The 20,648-nt window shown below is 42.3% G+C and overlaps 1 protein-coding gene across 1 annotated transcript; it reads left to right on the top strand.

Annotated features, from left to right (window-relative positions):
• The first annotated feature begins 15,493 nt into the window (after positions 1-15,493).
• On the top strand, positions 15,494-20,097 carry LOC306741379 (proteasome subunit alpha type-4-like). Its single transcript, XM_079223658.1, has 9 exons — positions 15,494-15,525; positions 15,775-15,805; positions 16,542-16,584; positions 16,686-16,848; positions 17,404-17,481; positions 17,608-17,696; positions 18,267-18,397; positions 19,212-19,335; positions 19,763-20,097. Exons 2-9 carry the CDS (start codon positions 15,803-15,805, stop codon positions 19,921-19,923), a joined length of 792 nt encoding a protein of 263 aa, XP_079079784.1. The 5' UTR covers positions 15,494-15,525; positions 15,775-15,802; the 3' UTR covers positions 19,924-20,097.
• The last annotated feature ends 551 nt before the right edge of the window (positions 20,098-20,648 follow it).

Genomic DNA, 20,648 nt, shown 5'->3' with positions numbered 1-20,648 from the left:
TGACCCAAGGTGACGCTTTGCCCCCAGACTCTGAGATAATCCGTCTAAAATCATTGAGCTTGATGAATATCTTAAGTGAAGAATCAATTATCAAATTGTTGATTGACTAATTGACTAATCAATGAATCGTTTCAGTACATGTACAAAAAAACAACGTTGACCGCAACGATTATTCCCCCACCATATTTCTCTTAGGATAAAACTTTTAGGAGTAACTTTTACTGACGATGTCACGCAATTCTTTGTATGAGGAGGCGTGGAAAACCGCAGGAAGCCTAAACAAACCCCAACGTGATGAAGACATGTCCTCAGCGTTGTGGCGAGCGTTTATGACGGCCAAACAAGAAAGACGTGAAGGATGCCGACTGCTTGATGCGTTACTTCCTGTTAAACCGCACAATCACATGTCCATAGCTCCTCCTACACGTTTAACTCAAATTAAATTAGCTTGTTTACATTTCGGGGCGCGTCCGCTGTCAGCCACGTTCAGTGTGTCGTCCTCTTCACAGGAAACGTGAACAACACGGAAGAGAAGATGTCCGACCTGCTGTGTGCGGCTGCAGGACGGAGCCACTTCCAGACGACCTTGGGCACAATGATTCAGCTTTACGGGCCAGAGGAACGGAGACAGGAAACGAGTAAATTAATGGGGGGGGGGGGGGTGTCATTTGAATGTTTTCGATTAGACACTTTAGTCTTTTTTTTGGTACCTTACTCTGAGGTATGTAGACACACAAGAAGTGACATTACGGCTGTGACTGTGTTCGATTAATCCGCAGAACAACCACATGGTCTATAAAACGTCAAAGAGTGTGAAGGATGTCTATTAAAGCCAGAGGTGACGTCTTCAATCCCAAAAAATTGTAGCAGCAAACAAAAGCAGCCGATCCTCACAGCTGGGTGCGTTTGCTCGAAGGAAAAAGGCCAAAATTAAGACTGAAATCGGGAAATACCCGATGAAAGAATACGTCGACGAGACCTGTCACAGCACTCAACACTTGGAAGGGTTTTGACAGTTTTTGACGCTTGAGGAGACACGTTTCAGTCAGAACTCTTAAAGCGTTGAGGTTTGCTGAAATGAATAGAAAAGCAGTGGAATTGAGAGATCAGTCTTCATTTGGTGCTTCATCAAAGTGCCACACCCGAGTCCTCCGGTCGCAGACTGCTTTGTTCTGGCTCTGGCCACTACTGTCTCTCTCTCTCTCTGTGTGTGTGTGTGTGTGTCTCTCTCTCACAGCCAAGCGCATAATGCAACAAAGCCGTGGCAGACAGCAGGTCACACGCTCGTCCTTTTCGATCCACGGTGATGGAAACCAGACGCCGAAACAGACGGCACAAATATGAGACGGGCGCTTATTAAAAAAAGGCAACAGCTTTCAGGGGATAGCGACACGAGCGTCGGATGAATCCGGCCTCCCCGAGTCTGCAGGCGGGCCGTCACAAAATGTTTAGGGACCACAGACACGAGTGAGATGTGACATTGTCGGCTGCCTCCCAACCCCAAAATGACACGGTGCTAATTGCAGAGGGGCAAGAGCTTTTCTTTCTACTGATTTACACTCTCAGGCAGAAAAAAACTCTGGCTGGCTTTAGGGGAAAGTGGCTTGCTGAGCTAGATCTGTCAATCTGCTCTGCGGCTCCATCAATCTGCTGGCAACACAGTGAGGCCAACAATGCAGCATCAGCAGCACAGCTGAAAGAAAACATGCACGACACAAGTGGTCGCTCAAGGCACCAGCAAGCTTTTGGGCTCGCCCACGACCGGCTTCCTCAAAACCGACATCCAGCTACCAACAGTCATGGTTTGGCCCCTGAAAGCACTCAACTCATGTTCCGCACTGAATTTAAAGAAGAAGAAAAACCAGCTTCCCGAGTTGGTGAACAAAATAATTAATGAGATATTTTATTGATTGCGGCAGGAAAATTCCCTTTTCTTGCCTTTTCGACCTGAGAGTGCAGGGTAAGCTGTCACACAGTGACCTGGAGGCTTTTAGGGATTCGGGGAGCCGATCAAAGACACTTCAGCCGGGACAGATGACCGCCGGCTTACTGCTCGGGGTCGTGTGGATCATGTGGACGAGATCTCTGAGCACCGAACCACCCAGAAGCAGACAAGAGGAGGGAGATAACATAGAAAGACTTTTAGGGGAAGTTATGGTTTCATATAGCTCGGGTCCTTAACCTCCACAGGGACTCCCGAAAAACTAACGACTGTAAGAGACAACCATCATAGCAAAATGCCATCTGAAGAAGAAAAGAATTGTACAGTTAATTTACATATAGTGTAAACAAAACAAAAAAGACTGATCCCTCTGAACTGCATTGGCTGCAATTGGGTGCTTTTGGCAGGATCCCAATACTTAGTCTAGTGTAATAAAGAAATTTGGCAATAAACTGCTCTTCACAGAATGAGAATGGGGAAAAATCGAACTACCGGAAATAAGAACATTTGGGATGTGGATCATAAGACCGTGTAAAAGAAGTGGACGTAGCGACCGTGACGTTTCTGTCGGTTGCCCTTTTGAAGCCTTGAGTTCAGCATTTTGCCCGTCGCCATCTTGGTTAATGGCCGATGGCATCTTGGCTTTTTGCAACCAGAAGCGACACTAGGGGGCAGAGCTAGCTACCACTGAACGCTGGACCAGACATATTAAAGCCACCAAAAGATTTACAGTTAACCTCCATGAACTTAACATATGGTGTTAAACACGGACAACCTGTCAATCACAAGGTAGCCCCGCCCTAAAGCATACCCCGCTTTATCGTCTATTTTACTCTAAATGCCACCGTGATTTATATAATGCTATTTTTGCAACCGGAGGAGTCGCCTGCTGGCTATTAGAAAGAATGCAAAGTTTAAAAGGCACCTTCGCATTGTGTTCACTTTTCAGACCCGCAGGTTGGCGCCTGAAGCGGGTGAGAGGCAACTTCAACGTTTCCAAAAAAAATCCTGCTAGTGTGTCAATGGTTACGCTACCTGGTGCAGGTTGCCTCCCCCATTATATCCAGAAGCAAGTAGAGAGACATACAACAAGGCTAGAAGCATAGTCCTATATTCTGCAGAGTTGGATGGATGCTTTAAAAAAGAATCCCTCAACCTGTATTAATGCCCACACTCCTCCTCCTCATCATCATCGCTGTCAAACTCTCTCCTCTTGTCTCTCCATCTGTGATCAGCCAACCAGGACGGAGCGGAGCGTGGCGATGCTGCCGGTGGAGAGGGAGGACGGATCAACGCCCTCGCCAGCTGCTGCCTGTTGCGCCAAAAACACAATTCAAGACTTGCACCCTCCGACTCTCCGCCGCGTCACAACAACTTCAGCAAACAAAACCACGCCGTGTGCACGGTGAGAACATCTTTCCGTGTTGATGCCAAAAAGCGGCGACAGCCATAGAACGAGGTCAAATGAATAATACAAAAGAGATGTGAGAAGCGATAATGGATGCAGAAACTCACAGAGGGCTTTGAACAGCCGGAGGAATAACAAACAGCAGCGCCCTGCTAAGAATAATAATACATTACATTTGGAGGCGCCTTTCAAGGCACCCAAGGTCACCTTACAATTACAATAAAATAATACAGGGTAAAAGATATAAACAACAGTAAAACAGAGCATCAACATAAAAACAAGTGAGGTGCACAGGGACCAGTTATAGTGTGTATGCCAGTTTGAACAGATGAGTTTTGAGTTGAGATTTGAATAATGTGATGGAGTCTGATTGTCTTATGTGTGGGGGGAGGGAGTTCCAGCTGAGCAGCTGAAGGCTCAGGCACCCATGGTACTGAGGCGTGGCGTGGGGATGGTTAGCAGTCCAGAAGAAGATGAGCGGAGAGTGCGGGAGGGAGTGTATTCCTGAAGGAGGTCGTAAAGGTAAGTGGGGGCTAGATTGCATTGCAGTAGTCGATGCGGGATGTGACAAATGAGTGGACCAGGATTTCGGTGCTGGACTGGGTCAGTGATGGGCGGAGTCTGGAGATGTTGCGGAGGTGGAAAAATGCAGTCCGGGTGATGTTTTGAATGTGGGGTGCAAATGAAAGGGTGCTGTCCAGAATGACGCCGAGGCTCTTGACTTGGGGGGAGAAGGGTGCAGGGAATCCGTCCAAGCCACGCTGGAATCAAAAGGACGTCTGCTATCATGCTAACAATCTGCGCCAGTGACACATATTACACCGCAGCAACTCCTTTGAAGGAGACTGTGGAAAAAAAAAGTGAAAGTGATCCTAATGTTGTTGGACAGCCGCACAAGAGAGAGGTAGGATTTCTCGCCGGCTTGTCTTTTTTTTTTTTTTACTCTCTAAAGAATATGTGAAACCTAACAAGGAGAATGTGTGTGTGAATTAACCTCGTCTGTGGATGAAGGCTTTGGAAGAATAATAACACGAATAAATAAAAAAAGTCTGCAGTCTTCCTGTCACAGAGGTCACAGAGGTCAACGGGGCGGCCGCGACCGGCAGGAGTGTGTCAGCGGCGACGGGTTCCACGGACCGATCCAACTGGCCGAGTCGACGTTTTAGAGAAGTATGCAGGATCCTTTTCAGATGCAGCTGCGTGCACGTGCATGGGTATGTTTGTGCTGGGAGCAATAAGGGATAGTTAGAGTGGAAAAAAATGTGACCAGATGTGGCCTAAGTACATGAGCAACGTCCATAAAAGAAGTGGCTGATGTTGTATTTCGCATTTCTTGGGAAATGTTTTGGTTTCGTTTGTTTTCTTATCAAATCAGGATAACATGAAATGAGGCTGGCATTAGCAAATGCTCAACTTGGCACAGCTGAATGACAAACATGCAGTGGAAAATACATACAAAGAACAGGAAGACACGTCGATCACTCCACTGATAACGGCCTCAATTGTCCAGAATGCATTGCAGCCTCATGATTGTTATTGTTTTGGTTTTAATGAGGGCAAATTATATCACATCACAGATAAAAAAAACACAACCGTGTAAAGTAACAACTTTCCTTTAAATGTATAAAGATTAAAACTGTCCGTCTCCGTCTTACTGCAGCTTCAACGTGCACGAAGTTTGAAGGAGTTGATTCACGTAAAAACATTACTGAGATGCTCTCAAACAATACTTTGGTGCCGATTCTCTGGCCAACGCCAGCGGTGACAATGGAAACCCGACTACTTCCCTGTGGTATCTTCTCGAGTCCTCTCTGTGTCTGTGTCAGGACAAAGGCAGATGCTATTTAAGATGCCCCCCACACACACACACACACACACCTTTTTGGAAGGCTCTATAAATACCTGGTTAGAGGTGCATATAGCCGCACTGACATGGTATGCGAGACATTGACCTCATGCCGGTATTGTCTTACATGGAGCCTGGAGCGTTGCCGCGGCAGCAGGCTTGAGCGGGATGGGACCGCTCAAGCGAGGACACTGGGATCCAGTGGCACCAGCAGCGGAGACAGTTTTCTTCAAACCAGTTCAAGAGGTCACACACAAACAGAAATGCGGGTTGAAATGATTTTTTTTCTTTTTTTGGTGTTCGGAGCGGATCTAGTGATGAGTTTATCTCCGTGATGTGATACAGACTTCATCATCAGAGCTGGAAGATTATGACAAATCTGTGAGAGAATTGATTGATTGTGGGTTAAAGAGGTCGGCTATGAGATCATACAGGACAGTAAGGGAACAGTGGGACTCCGGTGTGCTGAATACATGGAACAATTCACTGAAAAATTACATTTAACACCACAAGATATTGGGGAAACTATTTTACTACGAATTTCTAGAAGAAGGTTGGCAATTAAGTGCAAACCAACTCATTTACAAACATGCACTGAAAGCACACGATGGCGGCCCGGCTATATGTCAACAACAGGGAGAAGCTCGGGTTAAAACACACACACACATTTATTTGCTGCCATATCAATATTCAGAATGTTAAATACTGCTCTCTTAAAAACCTGGTTGAAACAATCCCAAGCTATGACCCAATGGCCCTCAAAACAGCTCCAGAAAGAGAGGCGTTCATTCTACATGAATTATTAAAATGAGTGACATTCCAATTCACAACACCCTGGTCCCTTGTGTGTGATTGCTGTTGTGCTGTTCATGTTGTTCGGGATGCTCTTCTTCCGTCACACGTTTATGAATTAAGCATTCTCGAGCTGCTCGGCCCGGGCAGCTGGAGCTGTCAGAGCGATGTTCTCAGTCCTGCTCTCGAGAGCTTCGCCGATTACATAACAAGCCCCAATGAAATGTTAATGTCAGATTCTCCCCCTCTGACTGGATCTGCAGCCTCTACAGGAAGGTGAGACGCACCTGTCCTGACTTTGTCCCCGTTCTCCTCGGTGCTGTTGCCGAGCCGGAGGAGCTGGGTCTTATTTCCTTTCTTCTTCTTCTTTTTCTTCTGCTTGAGAACACAGTGGTTTCCTGCTTTAAAGCCGACGTGGAAAGGCTTCTCTTCATATGTTCGGATATTCAAATTAGCCATCTGTCTGTTCTAATCTTGACAAGAGCTGCAACAACTATTGTCATTGTTGGTTAATCTGTTTATTACCTTCTAGAATAATCCATTCATCGGTTGGTCGTAATACAGTAGAAAGGCAATAGTTGACAACTTCAAATTGCCTTTTTTTCTGTAAACAACATGGACCTCCATCCATGGCAACACAGGATTAGAGTACAAGTGCAGCAGCTGAACATCCTGTCCAGCTGTACAAATAATAAATATATAAATATATAAAATGCCTCAGCCAGGCCCCATCAGGCAGCAGAGGTGTGATGGAGCAGCAGTAACGCCTCAGACATGACGAAGAATGTCACAACCGTCCGTCACAGCTCTCAACACCGCGTAGTAATGTGACACACACACACACACACACACACACACACACACACTAAAAAGAAGCTCTGCAGCCTTCTTTTTTTTTGCACAGCACCATTCAGAGCCCCAACCTTCCTCTGCGACAGTACAGCCCGCTCTGTGGATGAATCGAGCCCTGAACAGTATCACCATCCAGCCGTGCCAGTGCGTCACCCTCTATTTCTAATAACAATAAATACTAATTAACTAAAGCCCAGATGTGGCGTCCAGCACACAACACAACATCTGTAACGGCACATTTAACGCATTATGTAAGAAACGTGTGACATTTATCCGAGGCGACGGAGGGGTGAGGAGGAAGGGCGCGTGCACGGACTGCTCCTGCTGGAGGGTACCTGGACCATGTCGATCCATTTCTTTCACAAGCACGCGCACTACGTGGTCCGATGGCACGTTTGAATGGAGAGGGGAGGGGGGGACGGAGGTTTGACATTCCGCACCACGAGCTCCGCTGGTTCCGTTTTACTGACAGCGAACAGCGCGAGGACTTTGAGGGGAGGAAGAGGAAGAAGAGGAAGAAGAAAGGGGTCTTACCTCCTCCGCGGTGCCGTCAGTCCTCTGCTCCGTAAATCTCCCCGCTACGAGCCCTCTTTTCTGACGAGGAAGAGCCGCGCGCCTCCTGTCCAACAAGCGGCTTTCTTTCTTTTACCGCAGAGAAACGATGTCGCGCGTAACAGTCCGCGCCGCGTATCCCGCCGCGCGAGCCTCCAAGTCCGCTGTAGATATGATCCAGTTTTCTTCTTCGGGTTCGCTTATCTGTGTGTGTGCGTGTGTTTATGTGTGTGTGTATGTGTGTGTGTGTGTGTGTGTGTGTGTGTGTGTGTGTGTGTGGGTCGTACTCCTGAGAGCTTCTGTTTTGGGTGCTCCCGTCACGTCGTTCTCTCTCTCGCTCTCCTTTTTTTCTCTCTCTCTCTCTCTCTCTCTCTCTCTCTCTCTCTCTCTCTCTCTCTCTCTCTCTCTCGTCCACAAACGCCTGCCTGTCGTACCGCGCGCGCACTCGCACTGCGCGTCCGCGTGAGGGCCGTAGGGGTGGGAGCTATATCACAGTTGTTTTGTGGGCGGGTGGGATTTGGAGAGGACCCTCCTCTGTGAGAAATAACAGTCATTGTTTTTATGGGGATTGCCAGTTCAATTAGGGATCTTTTTTTCCCTTCTTCTTCTTCTTCTTCTTCTTCTTCTTCTTCTTCTTCGTCTTCTTTTATTTCGGTTCAAACAGAGAGATCATGTAGGATTTGATGACAGGCAGTGTCACTCAGCACATGACTGACATGACATGTGGGGTGTGGCCTAAACCGAGGACACCCCCCTCCCCAACGCGCGCACACAAACACACACACACACACACACACACACACACACACACACACACACACACACACACAAGATGAATGTGGGATGAACCAGACTGTTAAAATCCCTTTAATATTCCTTTTATTTTAAATGACTTACGTTCTGTATTCACTATGCCAGTGAAAGCATCTAAAAAATATGGTATTCTGCTACATTTTCCCTCTAGTGTTGGTTACATTAATATAAATATTACTATTGCACAATTACTACTTGTTTTTACAAGGAAATGAACAGTAATCCAATCAAAATTGGGGCTTAAAATGCTCCAAAAAACGTAAACATGTTTCCTATTTTTACCCTAAAATTTGCTGTATTAATCTATTTATTCATTCATTCATTCACTTTGCTTTATACTATTTTCTACAGCCTCTGTGGGAACTATGCAATATTTCAGTCTGTGAGATAACGACTGATCTTCTCTTCAGATACGTGATGCACAAAGACTGCTCACATGACGGAGCCGGATATTTGGACAAAGCCTTGGAGGTGACGACATAAGCCCTTCTTCAGTCTAAACATCCTTTATTTTGTCTTTCTTCTGCTATTTGGTGCACAATTCATAGCATTTTATACTATAAGGTAAAATGTATGTTTTTGTATATATGTTACTGAAGATGATGCATTTTGTGGGAGGAGCAATAAGTACATGTAAAAACTAGAATGTGCTTTATTGCAAATAAAAGGCTCTACTAATAACAATGCTGTCAGAAACCTGACACCAAGAGACGTAGCTATGTGCAAACGTAGTCTTTATCTTACATGTTAATCCCGGAGATGGGCTGTTGTTTTAGCCACAAAAGATAAAATCCCTACCGGATGAATTCTGATGTCTTTTTTGACCCTCTAACTTTTCTTTTTTAACGCCACCATCAGGTCAACGTTTCTTTAGTTATCCATTAAAATAGCTTCACAGCTGCTTCATGGATCGGCACACAACTTGGTGCAGACATGTACGGTTCCCAGAGGATGAATATGAATGACTTTGGGATTGAAAAAAACTCAACCACAGCTGTACTTTGTGTTTAACGCTAAATAGCTAATATTAGCATGTTAGCACGCTTAGCTAAAACGGGAGTCTGGTCACATTTTACATTGTGGCCAAACTGTGGAATTACAGAATTACAACTTCTGGGTCAGCACGTGGGCCCAAACACACTTTTTCCCATAGATTAACATTGGGAAACTGACGTCTGCAACTCGGCGGATACATTTTTTTTCCAGGGGAATGAACTTCCTCCAGTTCAAACACATGAGTCGTCCTTATCCCATCCCTGTGGGGACAGGATTCAAAAGTAGATTCGTGATTCTGATATTTGGCAGCTTTGGTCATGCACACAAACTTATTGGTTTAGGATCGGCCGACCAAAACATGTAAAACATCTGTAGACTTGACATTGGTGGATTCAAACAGAGTACTTCAACGTATATTTAGTGTACATGAGTGTACATGAGAAGTGAGTGCCTGAGCTTGTTGTCGAGACAATAAAGTGAATGAGTAACAGGTTCTTTCCTCCTTGTCATACTGGATCTGTCAGTTGAAAGGTCATCGTCGTCACATTTGTGTTATCGCCGTGGGGGTGTCAAGTGAAATTCAACTCCTTTTGAGAAGCATTGAAATAACACACAGAGAATCTCTGCTGAATCTAATTAGAGGAGATTTAGCAGCGGGTCTCTGGTAAACCGCTCCGGGGCTGCTTCCTGGTGACAGACAACACCTCTGCTGGCAGGGGATCGACACTCTTTGCCCTCGAGTGTGTGCGAGGGGAGAAACCGATCGCACACACTCCCATGGCGAGTTTAAAAACATCCCACCGTTTTCTCCAGCCCCGGTGACATATTTACCAGCCAGGCATTTTGAAAAGGATATCCTCCCTTCGGCCCCCAAAGTTGGAATCCAACTCCGCATCGGGGGGGGTCGGGGAGGGGGGGGCCTCGCTCGCGGCACGTTCAGGCCGGCGTCAGCGTCCCGGGTGACAGGAGCGGCTCGTCCAATAACAGAGACAGTAGCTGAGGGCAGAGGGCGGGCGAGGCAGGAGGCCGGCAGGACTCTGCAACCAGGGAACTGAGACGGGTGAAGAAAAACAAAGACAACAACAAAGGGGCCTCTTGGCCTCTTTTAGCAAGTGTGACATTTATTTTACTATAAAAGAATCCATGTGCAAACATTTACGGATTTGTGTGTACATTAATCTCATGTAGTTTAAAGACACTGGAGAAATCAAGGAAAAGTTTGGCATTTGGGATCATTAAAAGTGTAAAAACAAAGTGTCATTGGAAACATGTTTCCAGTGATTATGCTAAGCTAAGCTAACCTGCTGCTGGCGTGGAATCTTTAAAAAATATATTTTAATTTTGTTAAGTCATTCAGTACTTTTTGGGGGGAAATTTGGGATTTTAGAAACCTTTATAATCTACACTTAAACCTTTCACATGATGTGTATTTGTTTTGAGCAGATTTCAGTATATTTAAAATATGATTCCTTTTAGGCCAACAAAAGAAATGAATAAAGGATTCAGTATTTGGCATTTAAACATTTGAATTAATTTGGACAGTACCTCTGCTGAAAGGGGATTGACACTCTTTACCCTCAAGTGTGTGTGTCTGTGTGTGTGTGTTTGTGTGTGTGTGTGTGTGTGTGCGTGTGTGTGTGTGTGTGTGTGTGTGTGTGTCTGTGTGTCTGTGTGTCTGTGTGTGTGACACTTTATTTAACATTTCCTCATCATTTCCAAGAAAAAACAATGTATGCCGCTACTAATTACTGAGATATTTGAGTCAGAGTTTAGTTGAGTGTGTAGGCAGATGTTCAAATGTTTAATCCTGCAGAAATAAGATATAACTGATTAGCTAATTTATAACAGATTCTCACGCAGCACCTGAGATGACACACGGTTGGTCTGGTACTTGTCTCAGTTCCCAGCAAGAACTCCTTGGACCCTTTCAAAATTCACTGTCAGTTTTGTTTTGTGTCACGGTTTCCCAACTACGTCTCATGATGAAGCTGGGCAGACATTGTGACGCATTAAAACACAAATATTACCACATGGAAAAACAGATCACCTGAGCTCAGTAATGTGGGAAATAACACGTAGAGCGGATTGTTTCCTGGACTCAAAACACGGGCGGGCTCCATTTATTCCTAAGAAAGTTGCTCAGCGGCGCATGAAGCCAATAGTTTGATTTCTGAGTAAATAATTGTAATGTTTTGTAGTGCATTTTTTTTGGTGCCACTATGTCAAATTGTCTTCAAAGCCTAAGACCTGAAATATAAGAAAATGAATGAAATGCAAATAGAAGAAGCGAAAAAGAGTGTTTTATCAACAATAATCTATATTTCTATAACAGTTTTAAGGAGAAAGTTCAAAGAAACAATTAGAGCTGTATATATACATATATATGTATATATACGTATATATATATATATATATATATATATATATATATATATATATATATATATATATATATACGTATATATACATATATATATATATATATGTATATATACATATATATATATATACAGATATATATATACATATATATATATATGTATATATACATATATATATATATATATATATATATATATATATATATATATATTTGTACACTCCATTGTAATTGTTGAACCATTAATATAACGACTTATATTTGTGTTATATTTTTGAGTTGACTGACAGCTTTTTACTACATTTTGTCTCAAAAAGTTATTGATAACTCTACACTAACAGCGAATGCAATGCAGCAATGTATAATATTATTAGTGACAGCTGTGTTTGAACATTTGAAATGTCTGCAATGAAAAAGACATATTTAACTTTTCCCCAAATTTGAGAAACACTGTATCACACAATAACATTATAAAGAAACATAGATGTTGTTTTGGGCCTAATGACCTTCTACTGACAGCAGATGGAAGGAATTAAAGCAGATTTATTTGGTTCAAGTATTGTTGGCAGCTTTATTCACGTGAAAGTGAAATGTGTATAAATGTTTGGTGTATCTGTGTCTGGTGGCCGGCCTTCTCTATCTCACCTGGCTGCTGAGCACCTTTTGCCACCACGAGGGGGGCAATAAAAATCACATTTGAAGGTGACAACATACGCCAGGAGAGACTGGGTAGTTCACATCCATTACTCACAAAACAATGTGGGAGATTAAGTCACAGAAAAGATGTTTTGGGTTCAGCTGAAATGTGGAAACGGCAGTCTGTAGTGAGAACAATGTGGGAGCTGTCAGGGGCCTTTAAACGATAAATACGGGGAAGGAGTTATAAACTCTGCATCTTCAGGCAGATCCAGGAGAACCTGTGAGCTCAGAACAAATCAAAGAAGAAGAAAAACACAGCATACTCCTCATCGCTGAATAAACAGAGCAGTGTTATGGGTTGTTTATTGAGGTGCTGCAGCTGCAACCCTCCACTTTACTGCGCCAATCCTGGGAGAGAACAATGAGAGGATGTGATTATTGTTGATATTCTCAAGGTAAGCTGGCAACACTGGGATGTATAACTGAGGGGGAAAGGCTCCAGGAAGAAACAATGGTTCTATACGACTGTTCATTACTAAAGCACCGATCATTGGCTAATTCTTATCATGCAAATGTCTATTCATAAAACCTCAGCAGACTACTTGGCTGACAGAAGAGATGACTGGTTATGTGTCACTCATTAGAGTCATGATTCATGTGGAAGGAAAATTAGCTGAGTAAGCTTCCAAGAACAGAGACTGAGCGCAATGTCTGATTGAAGAAAAATTACACTGAAGATGAGTCTTCACTGGGCAATTTTATTAAGTAATTTCCAGAAAGAGCGCATTAAATCCTGGTAGGTATACTTTGAAAGGAGATGGGCCTCGTCTTTACCACACATTCTAGCCGAGTGGGCCCTCTAGTGGTGAAGTTATGAATTACATAAATACACAGCCTGTTCTCCCACTCAGCCAAATACTTAAATACAGTAGAAATAAATCAAGAATATAAGTCCCTGGTTCTAAATTCAATTACCAATAGTCTTTTTTATTTCAAATCCATCACCAAGTCTTCTCTACTCTCCGAGTCAACAGTTTTGGAAGAAGAAGAAATAAAAATAAGAAAAAACACACTATACAGGAAAGAGACAAAACATAAAACTATGAGAAGACTATACAAAATATGAAATATGAAAAACTAAAAACCTAAGACAAAATATGAAATATGAAAATATGAGAACACCGAGACAAAATATGAAATACCCTGAGACAAGATATGAAATATGATGTTCAAATGTTTAATCCTACAGAAAATATAACTGATTAGCTAACTTAATAACATCCAAATAATACAGACCTTTAAGAGACTTTTCTTTTGGTCCCCAATGAACACGACTTAAACAACTCAAGAAAATGTATTTATTCTTCGGAATTGAGAAACTCCCAGATTCTCACGCAGCACCTGAGATGACACACGGTTGGTCTGGTACTTGTCTCAGTTCCCAGCAAGAACTCCTTGGACCTGCCACCATTTCAAAATTCACTGTCAGTTTTGTTTTGTGTCACGGTTTCCCAACTATGTCTCATGATGAAGCTGGACAGACATTGTGACGCATTAAAACACAAATATTACCACATGGAAAAACAGATCACCTGAGCTCAGTAATGTGGGAAATAACACGTAGAGCGGATTGTTTCCTAGAGATTTCATGTATGTATGTAAAAAGTATGTAATATGACAAAATAAAGTTTCTTCTTCATTTGTACACTCCATTGTAATTGTTGAACCAATAATATAACGATTTATATCAGTGTTTTATTTTTGAGTTGACTGACAGCTGACAGGTTATTGATAACTCTACAGCAACGAATGCAATGCAGCAAGTTATAATATTATTAGTGACAGCTGTGTTTGTAAAACATTGTAATGTATTTTTGCAGAAAGTGAGGACTATAGATTTTGTCCCCAGACATGTACAATGAGCTGCATTAGAAAGAACTCCAGTGTGAACAGGAGGAATGAATACAGCAAGAGAAAAACTGTTCTACTATGCATATGGTTATTTATTGTGTGAACACAGACTAGTTTGCTGGGATTCCTAAAAAAAAGTGTTGGATTTTGTAATTTCTATACTTTTAGTTTCATTAGTGAACTTCAATCTGAACCACAGAAAGGAGAAATCTTATTTTTTCTTTTTCGTAATATGAAAACTGAAGGAAGTGAAGCAACACAGTGCAATGTAAGATCTAAGAATGATAACTTACATTTATCGGAACCACAATCACTTGAGTTATGACATCCCTTTTAATTTAGCAAGAATGTATTGACTTGGAAAAAAAATAGTAAAGTAAACATGTCAAGAAAACCCTGTCCTGTTACAACATTTGTACAATAAAAATATAGAATGACATCTTTCACAAATCAAATCTCGCCAGTATTTTGTTGTAAATTTAAAATAGTCAAAGACATGAGTATGTGACTGAAAATGTCTCCAAAAAGAGTGGACTGAAAACATTAGTGAGTTAATGTTAGGATTTTTCTGTATTTCTCTAGCCCTAGTGGGTCTACAGCAGGTTATTTTTCATTTCAAACATGAAAATGTTTTCTGATTGACAGGGAACTTATGAGTTTTTTTTTTTTACAGGATAATTCATCACATATTTTCATTGTATGATGCTTGTTGGTGAGAAAGTTCGGATGGAGAGAAGTCTCAAAATAATAGAAAAACTGTATAACGTACTGCCTCTTTGAACCTCTTTATTTTCCTCCACTGTTAGAGACAGATTGTGCAATACTCTTCTCATATTTCTTTGCCTTATTTTATATATTTTCTTATACTATTAGCATTTATAGCACTTTTTCTTTTTTCTTAATTTTATTTCAAATGTTTACCTTAAGCCTTAAGTTTTACGTTATTGTAATTCTGTGTGGAAGGAGGACCTAGCAAAGCAAGTTTTTCATTGTGCGGAGTAACTGTCTGTTAACATATGACAATAAATATATCTTGAATCTTGAATGTTCAGATGCTGATGCTTGTTTATCAAGATAATAACAATAATAATAATAATAATAATAATACATGAATAAATACATTGTTTGTTTGTTTACAGTATATACAAAAAAATATGAAAAAAATAAAAAGCCGATAGGAACTAAAAGACATGTGTTGCCTGAAAAATAATTTAAAATTGTGCCTGAAATATTTATTTTTCTTTATATACGCATTCATTTTGTATTTGTCAAAATAAAGATTATCAAATTGTGTTCAATAAATAAATAAATAAAAGTGGCGCGCCTATATGACGTCAACGCAACGCCTTTCTGTGATGTCATCACAACGCGTCCCACAGACAACTCTTTAAGCGGTAAGCGGTTTCTATTATTTTTTTTACCAATTTAACATCGTAACAGTGTCTAAAATAACACCAGCGGCCTCCGTCTTGATCTGTAGAAAAAACATTTGTCAAAAGTGTCGCTCGCATTAACCGGAAGTTGAAAATTGGAGCCGTTTGGTCTCTTTCTCGTTCACAAAGCAGATGACCAAGCAGATCTGTCAGCATGCGAGCCGTAAGCTAGCTGGTAACTGGGACACTAACTGTGTTTGTTTTCCACAGTGCAAGAGTTCAACAGCCGTCTGCAACTATGGTGAGTTAACTGTGGAGTTTGCTGTGTATTTATGTGCTTAGCGTCCTTCTTTCTCTGTTGTCTCTGAGATGAAAACAAAAGCAGTGGTCTTGTGATGAGGCCTGGGCTCTGAGAATGATTAACGACATTTCAGTTAGTGGGGTTAGATGCTGATGCTGCAGTAAACAAGCTGTGTAGGTTCCTCGAATGACCTTCATGTACAAAAGGATGAAAACTAAACACTAAAAATAAAGTGTCCGCAGGTGATAGGCCACCATGAGCCACAACAATAACAACAATGTTTCGACTATACCTTGAATAAAGAAAGTAGCACTTAAACGGCTCTTACTCATAGCTCTTTGTAGTTTTTCTTTCTTGAAGAAACTGTACTTTCTTGTTGTTCTGAGTTTGTACTCATGGTTCAATGCACTTATTGTAAGTCACTTTGGATAAAAGCGTCTGCTAAATGAAATGTTTCGTTGAGGATTTCAAGTTTCCCCCGAAACAAACCTAATCATCTGAGTAGTGGTTCTTCCCACTACTGAAAGACAGTCAACGTTTCCAAGAAGCCGTTCAGTCAACAAGCAGATTTAGCGATATTAACATCTTCAGATAGATAAAGTCATTGTAAGATATTTAAAAGAGAACGTTTGCTTCTTGTCCCAACAAAATAACCGTCACTACTTGTCGTCCGCATGTGGAAGTTAAGCAAGAGTTCCAATTAGCTTTCATGCCTTTTTCTGTTTTCCTTTTTCAGTCCCGTCGATATGATTCAAGAACGACCATCTTCTCCCCGGAGGGTAAGAGCTCCTCACACATGCACGCAGGAAAGAAAGCATCTGGTTTTATTTTAACTTCGTGCCTCTTAGCGCTGCGCTCTTGCGTCCTCGTCCGTTTGCAGGGCGTCTGTATCAGGTCGAGTATGCCATGGAAGCCATCGGCCACGCCGGCACCTGCCTGGGCATCCTGGCCAGCGACGGCGTGCTGCTGGCCGCGGAGAGGAGGAACATTCACAAGCTGCTGGACGAGGTGTTCTTCTCTGAGAAAATCTACAAGCTGAACGAGTGAGTTGCGTCCGCTTCGTGCCTTCGTGTTTTAAACACAAGGTTCTTACGGTCATGGACAAGTCATAGAAATTTAAAATGGTTATTTCCAGGCCTGGAAAAGTCCTTGAAAAAAATAAAATCCCAAAAGTTTTGTAAAAGTCATGGAAATGTGTTATATTCATGTGTTCATGTCGTTCATTTACGCTGAGTTTGAAATAATTAATGTGCTTTTAAAAGAAAGACGCTCAAAATATAAGCAGGCATACATACAGGCATCTATATAAATGTTTATTCTTTTAATCAAACTATTCATTGGTGTCATTCAAGGTATACTGTATGCTTTGGAATTCTCATTGTTGGTTTAAATACTACATTTTCTCACTTTTTCATGTTTACACCGAGATTTCACAAAATGTTTGGTCATGGAATTTTGGTTTAAAGTCATGGAAACCCATTGGTCAGAATGTATATGAACCCTGAAACAGCAGCGTGCACATGTTTGTCATAATCAGATTATGAAATTCACATGGTAGCTAAAAATCAATGTGTTTGCAATTGCAATGCTCCTTGCAGAGACATGGCGTGCAGCGTGGCGGGGATCACATCGGACGCCAACGTGCTGACCAACGAGCTGAGGCTTATCGCACAGAGGTGAGCTCCCCGGACGCGGCGCGGCCTTCTTGAGTTCCGCCGCAGACGAGTGCGTCTTGTCTCGTGGGACGAAATATTAATAATAAATGTGGATGCGATCGCGATGACCTGCGTTTTCCGTTGCAGGTTCCTGCTGCAGTACCAGGAGCCCATCCCGTGCGAGCAGCTGGTCACGGCGCTGTGCGACATCAAACAGGCCTACACGCAGTTTGGAGGTACAGAAACGGCGCCACACAGATTTGTCTCGTCGCAGGAGACAAGTGTTTTTTTTTTTTTTTAAATCTGCATTTTTTGCAAATCTATACAATTTTCTTTTCCGTTTGAGTATTTGGCCTTTAGAAGTGATTATTGTAAAATGCTCTCGTACTTTTTTTTTTTCTTTTTTTTTTTTAGAATAAGCCAGGTTACGAAAAGCCTCTCGCACTTTGTCAGTTATTGTAATTTAGATTATAAATCATGATCATTAGTTTTGATTATTTGAGGAAATGTTTCTTCTCTAATTGATTCCGAACAACTATGCAAAGGATTCTACAACTAGAAATAACTGAAATTAAAACTGATGTCAACGGGTCCTCTGATTTATCGTGATAGGAAAGCATTGTCGTTAAAATACAAAGTTACGAAACGACTGAACATCCCGTTTCAAAAGAATGTGGTGAAACAATACAAATAAATATCAGACACTCGACATAAAATAAGATAATCCTTTATTAGTCCCGCAGGATTACATGACTGGTGTTGTGAAGTCACCGTGTGTGTGTGTGTGTGTGTGTCTGTTCTCACAGGAAAGCGTCCCTTCGGCGTCTCGCTGCTCTACATGGGCTGGGACAAGCACTACGGCTTCCAGCTCTACCAGAGTGACCCCAGTGGAAACTACGGCGGCTGGAAGGCCACGTGCATCGGAAACAACAGCGCTGTAAGTCTCACCGGCTCCCAAAGCGCTCGTCTAAGAATCGCTTTACTTGAGATGGAGTGGAGTCGTAAAGGAAACGCATGTGTGTGTGTGTGGATGACAAAAACTAAGGGGATTCTAAAACTGTTATTCCAGCCAGTGACACAGGAGGGCGCTGTTGCAACAACAATAAACACGCTGTGTGCCAACTCTTTGGGCTAATTGTGCAATTCATGATTCATGGTGGCTTTGCTGATCTCAGCAGCTTTTCACAGGGCTGCACACAAAGCATTGTGGGTAACGGAGCCTCCTCAGAGCAGAACACCTTTCGGTACCCTGAGTGCGTGCACGTTTTAGTTTGGTCGTCGGTTTCTTAAACCGAGAAGCAAATGGTGGAAAGGCAAAAGAGGGAGAAGAAATATTCCCCCGACGCCGAGTGAGTTAATGAAACGGCACAAATTAGATCATGCAGGGATTATAATAATGATTAATGTTATTGTTGATGTTTGTGGTCGATCTCGTTACGCATCGCCGAGATATTTAGCAACTGGAAGAATGTGTTTTGCTGGTTCATAGCCGTTCCATTTCGTTTCTGTCCCTTCCTTGCTCAGAGTAGCTCAGAAGATTCCTATATCTCGCATAAACCAGGAGAGGCCTTGCTAGAATATTTTTTTTAATTTGTTTTTTCAGTGTTTGAGAGTACGGCCCCTGGTCCTGACGGCGTGAGCAATAGGCTCCACACGGTGAACCGATATGAGACAACGATGTGTGTTTTTAAAAGTGATTTTCATTTTTTTTTTTACTTGGTCTCTTTGTGCTCTTCTCTGCTCGCTCCCAGGCAGCCGTCTCCATGCTGAAGCAGGACTTCAAGGAGGGAGAGATGAAGCTTCCCACGGCCCTGGCTCTCGCCGTTAAAGTGCTCAATAAAACCATGGACGTCAGCAAGCTGTCTGCAGAGAAAGGTGCAGTTAGAAAGATGTACACATGTACAAATAATATAGATATGTTCAGAGCAAAGGTGTCTTTTTCAAGAGAGACCTGACAACATTTACAGTCAGACAACCAGCATACACAAACAGTATATAGCAGTCGGCAAAGAAATGAATGAATGTATGTATTTATTTGTTTACACTTTGATTGTAATTGGTAAAGAGGTGCCTCCATAGAAACATCCATTTGTGAAGAGGACTTTCTAACGAGCTAAAAGCATGATCATAGAGCAATCCTCTAAGGAATACAGTGTATGTTGTCATGTGACTGAGAGACAGGTGACCATTCTGCCTTGCTCCAAACATGTTCTACTGCATCTAACTGAACTCCACAGAATGTAGAAATACAGACGCAACCCGCAGGTGTTCACGCTAACACATGACATGGTTGTTGTTTCAGTGGAGATCGCCACTCTGACGCGCGAGAACGGCAAGACCTGCATCAAAGTGCTGAAGCAGAAGGAAGTCGAGGAGCTGATCAAGAAGCACGAAGCCGAAGAGGCCAAAGTGGAGAAGGAGAAGAAGGAGAAGGAGCAGAGGGAGAAGGAGAAGGACAAGTAGTCGCGCTGCAGTTTTGTGTGTGTGTGTGTGTGTGTGTGTGTGTGTGTGTGTGTGTGTGTGTGTGTGTGTGTGTGTGTGTGTGTGTGTGTGTGTGTGTGTGTGTGAGATTGAAATGTGTCTCTTCAGGTATGTTTGCATTTGTGTTGTTTCTTAAAATAAATCCAGTTGATGAATTATTGACTTCATTTTTTTGTGTTTTCAAATTAACTCTTTCACAAACTCAATGTTTCTTGGCGTTAACACGTTTAAAATGGTATAGTAAAAGTGAATAAAGAGTTATATTTTAGGTATAATAAAAAAAGTACTTCAAAATAAGTCGGAAAACGTCAGTGTAGTATATCGAAAGAAATATACTACACTGTTGTTACTGTGTAGTATTTTATTTTGGAAAAAGGTAAGTCTCAAACACAAGTATTACCTTTCAGTCATGCACTGGGCAATAACGGTGAGTGAAAATGAAGTGTGACTTCACAGGTTTAAAACATCAACTAGTTACTGTTTTCATGAGTGAACAAACTCCTCAATACATGGAGATCCATATTGATGACGAGATACTCGATACATCGAGGCTCTCGGTCCTCCGCCAACGAAGCCGTTCACTGAGGTCGCTGTCCGGCTCGGATGACAATGCAGGAAGTGGGTAGAAAAGCCCGTGGCAGCGTTTCAGTCAAAGATTAATGCGACTCAAAGAGACTCGAGCGGAAAGTTGACGTTGAAACATTGCA

Source organism: Taurulus bubalis, assembly GCF_910589615.1.
Source record: "Taurulus bubalis genome assembly, chromosome: 9".
NCBI lineage: Eukaryota > Metazoa > Chordata > Actinopteri > Perciformes > Cottidae > Taurulus > Taurulus bubalis.
The sequence above is the reverse complement of the archived record's forward strand: the minus strand, read 5'-3'. Positions and strand labels throughout refer to the sequence as shown.